Source organism: Chelonoidis abingdonii, chromosome 16 (assembly GCF_003597395.2).
Source record: "Chelonoidis abingdonii isolate Lonesome George chromosome 16, CheloAbing_2.0, whole genome shotgun sequence".
NCBI lineage: Eukaryota > Metazoa > Chordata > Testudines > Testudinidae > Chelonoidis > Chelonoidis abingdonii.
This window is the reverse complement of record NC_133784.1, coordinates 1,563,200-1,573,856: the sequence shown is the minus strand read 5'-3', so window position 1 is coordinate 1,573,856 and position 10,657 is coordinate 1,563,200. Positions and strand designations below refer to the sequence as shown.

General features: G+C 44.7%; 1 protein-coding gene across 8 annotated transcripts in view; it reads right to left on the bottom strand.

Annotated features, from left to right (window-relative positions):
• The window catches only part of CFAP43 (cilia and flagella associated protein 43), a 106,559-nt gene that overhangs the window by 76,666 nt on the left and 19,236 nt on the right, over window positions 1-10,657 (bottom strand). For 7 of the 8 annotated variants that reach the window (XM_075072877.1, XM_075072881.1, XM_075072879.1 and 4 more), the window contains 3 exons: window positions 9,596-9,746; window positions 2,442-2,601; window positions 680-742 (listed from right to left, as the gene is read on the bottom strand). In XM_075072877.1, the coding sequence (XP_074928978.1) occupies window positions 680-742; window positions 2,442-2,601; window positions 9,596-9,746 (374 nt within the window). Of the gene's footprint in view, window positions 1-579; window positions 635-679; window positions 743-2,441; window positions 2,602-9,595; window positions 9,747-10,657 lie in introns of those variants that run through there. The other variant, XM_075072884.1, reaches the window with a different exon arrangement.

Sequence of the window (10,657 nt, the reverse complement as noted above, 5' to 3'; positions counted from 1 at the left end):
TGGGAGGAGTTCCGAAATCGATTTAAGGAGGCGGTTAACTCGATATTAAGGACGACGTCGTGTGAACGGATACAGCGTTAAATCGGTATATCAGCCATTAAACCGATTTAAAGTCGCAGTGTAGACCTGGCCTCAGCCTTGATTTGAGAGGGATTACATTTATGGGTGAGGAAGTAGCTCAGTCTAGCAAGGAGAAGGCCAATTAGTGTCAGCTGTAGTTGTGGCTTTGTGATGTGGACATATGTCCATTACAAACTGAGATTATTAATTTATTTTGCATAGGCCACTAAACAGTCACCAAGACTAAACAGATTTTTTGTAAATTTCCCAATAGTAATTGAGAAAGAGTGCCTCATACAAAGTTAGTGCTATGTAAACAACAAATCATTTCCAGTGGTTCTAAACAAAATGTGGGGGCCTGAATCTGATCTTACATCAGTGTAATTTAGAATTAATACAAAACAAATAAGTCCAGTTTCATTGTCTCTGTTGAGGCTGTCAAAATGGCTTTCCATTAGTATCAAAAAATTGTCTCTAATGGGCCACTGAACATCAGTATCCTTCTAGCCAATGCTCTACCTAGGATGGAGTTGTACTGACTTGTATTATGACTCCCAGCAGCCACTGGTGCGGCCTTAAAAAAACAAAACAAAAAAACTTCATTTAAACAAGTGAATACCTTCCTTTTTCAAACTATCATCACAAAGTCGTGGAAAGGAACGAAATTTTGTTCGCCTTTGTTCTGCATAAAGAAAAAGAAACAAATTAAAGTGTGAACTATAGTACATGTACCTAATACATGAATGTTGCATTAAGGGCTGGCTGCAGTCTAGTCTACTGAACACAGAGCTAGGCATCAGGAGAGCTGGGTTCTTTTCCTGTCTCTGCCAATTAATTCATCTGTGTGCCTGTGGGCAAGTCACAACGTTTCCGTGGCTCAGTTACCCCATCAGTAAAATGGGAATAACAATCATAGAAATATATGATTGGAAGAGACCTCGACAGGTCATCTAGTCCAGTCCCTTCAGTGAGGCAGGACTAAGTATTATTTAGAGCCTAGACCATCCCTGACAGGTCTCTGCCTACCATTTTGAGATGGAAATCAGTATATATGCTAATGCAAAGTGTTGTTATTATTTACTTAGGTCCTCTTATTTGATTAATCTATGATAGAGGAACTCATAGACTCATAGGTCAGAAGGGACCAACATGATCATCTAGTCTGACCTCCTGCACAAAGCAGGCCACAGAACCCTACCCATCCACTTCTATAAAAACCCCTAACCTATGTCCGAGTTATTGAAGTCTTCAAATTGTGGTTTGAAGACCTCAAGCAGAGAATCCACCAGCAAGTGACCCATGCCCCACGCTGCCCTGGAGGAAAATTCCTTCCTGACCCCAAATATGGCGATCAGCTAAACCCTGAGCATGTGGGCAAGACTCACCAGCCAGCACTTCATCTACTCCAAAAATGTTCAGGTGAAATGTGGCAGCTGTTAAAGGGACTGATTCAACATGTGCTTAATGGGTTTTTTTTTATTCAATGGGACTTCACCATGTGCTTAAAGTTGAGCAAGTATTCAAGTGATTTGCTAAGGAGAAAGGTCTTAATCACATACCTTAAGTTAAGTATGTGCTTAAGTACTTTGTGAACTGGGGCCTAAGAGCAGACAACACTACTGCACAATAGTTTAGAACAGGAAGCAAAGAGGAACACTGTGGCCAACTGAAACACCAAAAGGTGCAACCTACTGAATTGACAAATCCCAAACTTTTCTTGGAGAACTCCAAATACTTACTAGCCTTGACTTGTGACAATAAATAATCAGATCACAGCCAAGGGATTAACACAACACTTCTTATTAAAAAAAAAAGCCCAAAACAATAATCCTCCATATCTGGATTAATCTCCACACGTTATGTGAGGTTCAACATTTTGGGAAGCTGGGAATACTCAGTGCAGCATTAGAACAGGATCTTGAAGAATCAGTTTAACTAAACATTATGCTAAACCCAACTCAGCAGTTCGTATAGACAATGACTGACATGTTTTCCATGTCTGTAACTACAGGGTTAACACGAACAGTTGGCATGATATTAAACACAGCTTTCCCTGTCTACACTGACTGCAAAGTAGTGTTAAGTATCATGTTAGTTAGCTGACTCCTCAAGGGCATATCAAACACATTGTTGGTGCTCAATACATTAACAAACAATAATAATATAAGGCTCTATATGTCTGGCCTACTAATGCTTTCACATCAGTTCTGCAAGGTTTTAAAATACCAGCATTATTGTTCATTTTTAAGACCAAACAACATTGAAGCATTTGTATATTTTTGACAGAGGAAAAAGATATTGTGGCCAATGGAAAAGGGAAGAAACAACATACAAGGAGATACATGGAATTGCTACAAAAACCCTCAGTGCAACTCTGTTACCTGTAGCGTCTTGTGCAGGTTTGTAATAAAGAAGAGAAGCTTTGAGTGTCTCAGCATTAATTGCCAAAAAATGTCCCTCTTCACAGCCCATATACAGGTCAGATGTTGCAGTCCAGCAGTGGACAGTAGGGTGGACTGAAGGCTGGATGTCATCTTTAGGCTTCAATATAAAAATCAGCAAGTTTCAGTTAAAAGTGGAAAATGTTTGTATACATAAATATGGAGATTCTGAGATTTTAAGGCCAGGAGGTACTATTAGATCATCTAGTGTGACATCCTGTATAATGCAGGCCAGAGAATTTCACCCACTGACTTCTTCATTGAGCCCATTAACTTGCATTTGACTAAAGCACATCTTCCTGAAAGGGCCCGGTCTAGATTTTAAGACATCAATAGAGGGAGAATCCACCACTTCCCTTGGTAGCTTGTTCCAATGGTTAATCACCGTCACTGTTAAAACACTGTCCCTTATTTCTAACTGGAATTTTTCTGGCTTTAATTTCCACCTGTTAGTTCTTGTTATGCCTTCCTCCATTAGAATGAAGAGTCTTTTAGTATCTGGTGTCTTCTCCCTGTGAAGGTATTTATACTCTGTTCTCAAGTCACCCCCCAGGCTTCTTTTTGATAAAACTAACCTGACTTTGTTCTTTAAAGTATCTCACTATAAGGCATTTTCTCCAGTCCTTGAATTATTTTTGTGGCTCTTTTCTGCACCCTCTCCAATTTTTCAACACCCTTTTTAAAAAGTGGACACCAGAACAGGATGCAGTATTCTCGTATCAGCCTCACCAATGCTATCTATGGAACTAAAATCACCTTTCTAACCCTACTCACTACTATCCTGTTTACACATCTAAGGACTGCATAGCCCTTTTAACCACCCCATTGCCCTGGGTGCTCATGTCGAGTTGTTTGTCCACTATGACGCCTACATCCTCTTCCAGGATACAGTCCTTCATTCTGTAAGTACAGCCTACATTTTTATACCTATACATATGTTCTTGCACTTGGCAGTATTAATATGTATTTTGTTTTCATGGGCACAGCTCACCAAGCCATCCAGACCGCTCTATTAGACTGCCCTGTGCTCATCATTATTTACCATTTTGCTAGTCTTCGCGTCATCTGCAAATCAGTTCTGGGCACATCTCTGACAGATTTCCCGTGAGAGCTTGGGCAAGTCACCTAGCTTCTCTGTGACTAAGCTCCCGATCTATAACATGGGGATAACAGTACTTCCGTACATTAGAAGAGAGTTATAGTACGTGAGTGCCTCAGGGTATGGCTACACTTGGAGATGTGCAGCGCTGGGAGTTACAGCTGTGTTCGTACAGCTGTGTAGGGACAGTGCTGCAGTGTGGCCACACTGACAGCTACCAGCGCTGCAGTGTGGCCACATTTGCAGCATTTGCAGTGCTGTTGGGAGTGGCGCATTGTGGGCAGCTATCCCACAGAGCACCTCATCCCATTTTGGCACCATGGGTTGTGGGAAGGGGACGGAAGGGTGAGGGTCATTCCGCTTCCTGTCCCAATGCCCCCGTGGTGCATCGCTTCACATCCCAGCAGTCTGGCGCCATTGTGAGTCTCTGTGCAGCACGATTTATGTAGGAAACGGAGCCCAAGCTGCTGAGGACTTTGCTGATGAATGTCGCCAGCACATCACGTTTGGCAGTTGAGCTATTCCTTCAGCTCAAAATTGACAGTGAGGATTCTGACGATGATATCGACTCGCCTAACGCGTGTGACACTAAATTGCTTGTGGCGGTAACGGACATGCTCAGCACCATGGAATGCCGCCTTTGGGCTCGGGAAACAAGCACTGAGTGGTGGAATCACATCATCCTGCAAGTCTGGGATGAAGAGCAGTGGCTGCAGAACTTTAGGATGAGAAAAGCCACTTTCATGGGACTGTGTCAGGAGCTCGCCCCCACCCTGCAGCGCAAGGACACGAGATTGAGAGCTGCCCTATCAGTGGAGAAGCGGGTGGCTATTGCAATCTGGAAGCTGGCAACTCCAGACAGCTACCAATCGGTCGCGAACCAGTTTGGAGTGGGAAAGTCGACCGTTAGAATAGTTTTGATGCAAGTTTGCAGGGCCATTAATGCATCCTGCTAAGAAGAACAGTGACTCTGGGGAACATGCAGGACATTCTGGGTGGCTTTGCACAAATGGGTTTCCCTAACTGTGGAGGGGTGATAGATGGGACGCATATTCCTATTCTGGCACCACTCCACCTGGCATCTGAGTACATTAATTGGAAGGGGTATTTCTCTAGGTTCTCCAGGCGCTTGTGGATCACCGTGGGAATTTCATTGACATTTACACAGGCTGGCCTGGAAAGGTGCATGATGCACGCATCTTTCGGAATAGGCCTGTTCAGGAACCTGCAGGCTAGGACTTTTTTCCCAGACCGGAAGATCACAGTAGGGGACGTCGAAATGCCTATTGTGATCCTTGGAGACCCCGCTTACCTGTTAATGCTTTGGCTCATGAAACTGTATACAGGGAAGCTTGACAGGAGCAAGGACTGGTTCAACTACAGGCTGGGCCAGTGCAGAATGACTGTGGAGTGTGCTTTCGGCCATTTAAAGGGACGCTAGAGATGTCTTTATGGGAAGCTAGACTTGGGGGAAAGCAGCATCCCTGCAGTTATATCCACGTACTGTACCCTCCATATTATTTGTGAAGGAAAGGGTGAAATATTCAGTGAGGAATGGACCTCTGAGGTTCGATGCCTGGATGCTGAATTTGCACAGCCAGAGAGCAGGGCTACTAGAGAGGCCCAGCACAAGGCTACAAGGATTAGGGATGCCTTAAGGGAGCAATTTGAGGCTGAAAGCCAACAGTAATGTTTGGTGCCTTGCACGGGAGTGAAGTGCAATGGTTACAATGATTTGCAGTGCCTCTGTTATTTTCCTTGGGGTACGTATCTTTCACTTTCTGCAATATAAAAACTGTTTTAAAAGCAAGAAATCATTTATTGAAAAGAAGTAAGTAAAGGACAGGGGAGTAGGGGTGGTGAACTGTACAGTTAGAGGTTTGAATATGTCCTGCCTGGAGTGCTGTGCAATGCCTGCATGCACTTCAGGAATGAAAATGCTGGCATGTGATTGGGGGTTGAGTGCAGAGGGTAAGGGTCGTAGTTCTCAGGCGCTGGTAGGTGAACGTTTACAGGTGTTGGGGGCAATGCTGGTGGTGGTAAGGAACCTGGATGCTGGAGGAAGGGGTTTGAGCTGACATTGGGGCACAAGGGAGAGAGCTTTGGAATGGGGGGGGGGGCAGCACAGTGTAGTGCTCTGCCTGCTAACACTCACTTCCCGGTTGGCAGCGGCGCGACACGGCAGGCTTAATTATCAGAGCGCTGCTTTTTTGTGGGCTTTTCTTCTTTAGCCAAAAATTTCCTTCTCCTGCTTATGATCCTGTTTCCTCCGACGTTTTTTCACTCCACTGCTGATTTTTTCCCTGTGATCCAGTCCTGCATAGCGCCTCTATTAGTTTTCCGCCCTCTCTGGCAGACTTGGATTCATGCAACAACTGCTGTTCAACCAAAACTCTACTTTTGCTTTCTCTTGGTTTCCGTCCTCAGTTCTGGATAGCTTTCCAAGCAGGTCGTGGTGATTAGGGGATGGTGGATTAACTGGTACTAATTTCAAGGCCACTTAGAAAAAAAACAGAAAAAAAATAGAACATTTATTACAGAGGCGTAGCCATTGTTTATGAACAAACAGTTATACGGAGTTTCCAGTCCTATTTGTAGGCATCCTTCATACACATAGCAAAACACAGCACAGAGAGGCACAAGCAAGCGAAGACATGGTGAGTAAATGGGGAATTGAAGTGATTAATGAAGCCATGTTGCTGCTGCGGGGCTACAACTGGAAGGAGGGCATACTGCTGGAGTCAGGGATGCATCTGGGTTTCTTGTGCATTGGGGAAATCAGAGAGCTGGCAGGGGGACCTGCACTGCACCACTATCCCTACTCTTTTCCACAGGATTTTATACCGCAGTATTCTCCGCTCTGCGGTTACCTGGAAGAGTGGAGGTTTCTCCAGCAATGCAGATTCCGCCCTGGCCCTATTGCAGCTTAGCCTGTGTGATAGCAATGGTTCCCCACCCTCGCAGCACAGGGGCGCGACGCGTTGAGCTGCTGGACAGGACCACAGTGGCTCTGCTATAAATTAGTGCAAGCGCATTGCCCACGCTCTGGCTGAAGGCTTTTGAGAGATTAACAGAGGCCGATTACTGAAGACGTGATAGACCCTCAATGGTCTATTCCACACCTAGGCATGCAGCAGCAGCCATAACTTGCCCTCCCCCCAAAAACAAAACGATTTCCATCCTTAAATAAAGCTCTTACCAGGAACCCGCTCCTCTGCTTGCTTCTCACCAAGTTCCAGCTGGCTGCGCTGGCTAGCTTCTCCTGGCTGAGAAGAGCTCCTGGCTGCATGCCTTCCTGGACTCCGGATGTCTCCCATCACCCCAGTACCCTCACTTTTGGTTTCCTCTACCCCCTCCCCCTCCTCTCCCTGCTCTGAACTGTCCTTCATGGTCCTTGGATTGCAATGGGGTCACCCAGTATCGCATGCAATCCTTGTAAAAACGTAGGGGCAGCACCTGAGTGGCGGTTTCCCTCACGGGCTTTGCAATAGGCACTCCACAGCTCCTTTACTTTAACCCTGCACTGCACCGCATCCCGTTCATGGCCCCTTTCCAGCATGGACTTTGATATCTGCCCATAGATATCATAATTCCTACTGCTGGAGCGCAGCTGTGACTGCACAGCTTCCTCACCAAAAACACTGATGAGGTCCAGCAGCTCACCAGTGCTCCATGCTGGGGCTCGTTTGGCATGTGGAGGCATGGTCACTGATTGATTGATTGATTACACTCCACACCTGGCTGAGCAAACAGGAAGGGGATTTTTAAAATTCCCGGGGCATTTAAAGGGCAGGTCACCTGAGCCCAGGGAATCTATTTCTAAGATCTGACAGAGACTCACAATGTGATTTTGGTTAAGTCTCTCTCTTTCTCTAAAATGGGATATTTATCTATCTATCTCAGAGGCGTGTGGTCAGTCAATCCATTATTCTCTATGAAGCATTTTGAGGAAGGATGTTTCAGAAATACCAATGGACTCATTTTATAAATCAAATAAGAATAATAAACTCTAGTAGTATGCTAGTGATTCTATAATGAAATGGTCATTATATCATTCCAGCATAGATGTCAGACAGGTATTTTTTACATATTTTATGTCCACACCTCTTTTTTTGCAAGATGCCTTACTCTGACTCAGAGGCTTCCTATGCAAGTCCAGGTTGGCATCTGTTATAAAGTCCATTTCTAATCATTGTCATGACTCAACATACATAATAGGCACAGAGTTCTAATTCCAGAATGGGACCATCACCAGGTATACCCAGGACAAGGGAGTCACAGGACGCACTCCTATTTGCTGTTGTGTTCTGAAATTGTACAGTCATTCATAAGCTTCCTAAAGCTCTGTTCCTTTAAACAGCACTCTCTAGAGGAAAAGCCCAGAACCCTGGACATGAAATATTTTGTGGAAAGCTGATGGCATCTAACAGTGCATGATGACAAAGATGGGTCATGTTTGGATACAAAGTCTGAGCAACTGCAGAAAACTTAGGGCTTAGCTATAAGTGATACTGAAACAGAAAACATCTCCTTGTGCAAGAAGAGAGAGGGTTAAAAACTTCACGTAGCTGCCCCTTTTTGGCAACACTTGGTTACAACTCCAGCCAAAATAACATATTTTGAAGCATAGTTGGAGCAAGTGGTTGTCCATAAATATTAAGACCGTCCTTTCATCTGATTCAAACTTACTGACAAAGGATATAAATCTTCCTGTCTGTTGAATGTTTCCTTGAGGGCATACTCCTGCTCCCTTTGAATTCAAGTGAAAAACCTCACACAGAGGTGAAAGTAAGCTGGTTCAGCCCAGTACAGTGTACTACCAAGAGCCAGTACGCTGTGCCGGACCGGACCGGCTTCACACAGACTTAAATTACAGGCGGAACATGTCCTTATTGATTGAATGAGCATACAAGGTAATAGAGAGGAACAAATTCCTTAGTATTTGTCAAAGTAAGACATTTGCGCTTTTCTGCAGATGAATTTCTGGTCTTGATCAACTGGAGAAAATCTTACAGGCTAGACAAATCACTTTCTACTCCAGAAGCCTATGTGGAAGCTTTTATCTCCAGCACAGCCCAGAGGCTCCAAGAGCCTGGAGAACAAGGTGACCATTGCAGTCCACCATCATCAGTAAATATTACTGTAGATGATAAGGGAGGTGAGAAGGGAATTTCTTGGAGAACACAAATCTTTTGCGCAGTGCTATACGCTAGTGGATGTCCAAGTTAATACTGGACTTACACATTAACAGATGTAATCGACTTGGCCTGAGGAGCCTCCCCCGTCAGGAGGTGTATGTGAGACCCTCCCAAGCTTGCAGCATTTCTGGAGGACATCAGTGGCCAAAAGGCACCATTTCTTCTTTATTCTTCCGACTGAAGGCAACCTTTGCTAACAATTTGCTAATTTAACTAACTAGAAAGAAAATAGCCCCAAAGGGCAAAATTACAAGACATCAATGAGGAAAGCATTGAGGACAGTGTCTGTGATTCAACCACTCTGCACTTTCTCTGGTCACAATGGAATTGAAGTGTGTGGAGACCTCTACCCCCCATTCCCCTTTTATACCCTTGAAATCTTCTGCAAGAGTGGGGTGAATGGCCCCAATGGGCACAGCTTGCTAGAAAAATTTGGTAGCTTGACAGCAGAGACACTATAGCCCGCAAATAGGAATACACAGAGGCCGCTTGAAGAAGAACTACAAGGTACTTTGTTAGATTTACCTTGGAAAGTTAAATTGGGCTATGCCAGCCCTGACGTGATTTGTCTGGGATTCTAGGAATTTCAAACCTGATGCATAATATAGTGCGCAATCCCCATGATTATAATTCTAATGCTAATATGGGTTTCACAAACATTGCTGAGAGAATATACCCCTTTCCTAGACTGGGCAATTTTAACAGGCTTTCAGTTATGAATTTTGTTCATATCTGTCAGTATCATTACAATCATAATAACATTTTATAATAGCAGTTAGCTGCAGAGTTGTAATTACCCTAAATGTCTCTGCTTCATCCCTTGCCAGCCCAGCAATGGCTGAAATTGGCAGCACAGGACCATAGTAGAGGTCTTGGATACCAGGATGTGAAAAAAAGACATCCTGTTCACACATTGGAGACCCATCTTCGGCAGGGAGTCTGACAGGCCTACAGAAAGGAAGAGAAATAGCACATGAGCTGAGGAAGCATTTGCAGAAAACAAACACTAATACAGAGCTGGGAAGTATGTTTTCAAAACCTGGAGACTCTGACCCTTTGTTGACGTTCTAAAGAAATGATGAAAGATTGATTTAAACCACCAGTTTACATGGTAGATATTGTTGCAATAAAGAATAATAGGCTTGGTCTATACTGATTCCTTTTTGTCTTGGGCAAGTAATTTAACCACTCTGGGGATATGGCTACATTGCAATGAAAGACCAGAGACAGCAAGGGCTTGTCTATGCCATGCAGCTTTTAGGAACAAGGCTATGTCGACACAGTCTTGTTGCTAAACGCCAGCGTGTGTGAATGCTCTTTTTCGGTACTTTGTCGGCAAAAGTGCTGACAAACTACTTCCAGCCCCGTGAATGGCGTTAGCTTTGTTGGCAGGAGAGAACTTCTGCCAACAAAGCACCATTCACACTGCCACTTGTGTCAGCAAAACTTTTTTCTTTCACGGGTGGAGCTTTTTTAAGTACCTGTGAAAGACAAGTTTTGTCAACAACTTCACAGTGTAGACAAGCCCCAAGTCTCAGAGCCAAGGTCAATTGACTCAAGGTCACAGTGCTTGGGCTGCAGGGATAAAAATAGCAGTGCAGAAGTATGGACACAGGCTGGAGCCTGGGCTTTGAAATCCTGTGAGTGGGGAGGGTCTGGGAGCCTAGGCTTCAGCCGAGAATCTACACCGCTATGTTTAGGCCCACTGTCAGTTGAACTGGGCCCTGAGACTGCTGCTGCAGGTTTTTTATTTCAGTATAGTCATACTCTGGGTCTCTGTTTTCCCAGGGGTGGTGCAAGGATGTTTCGCGCCCTAGGCAAAACTTCCACCTTGCGCCCTCCCCCCCGCCCCCGTGCCC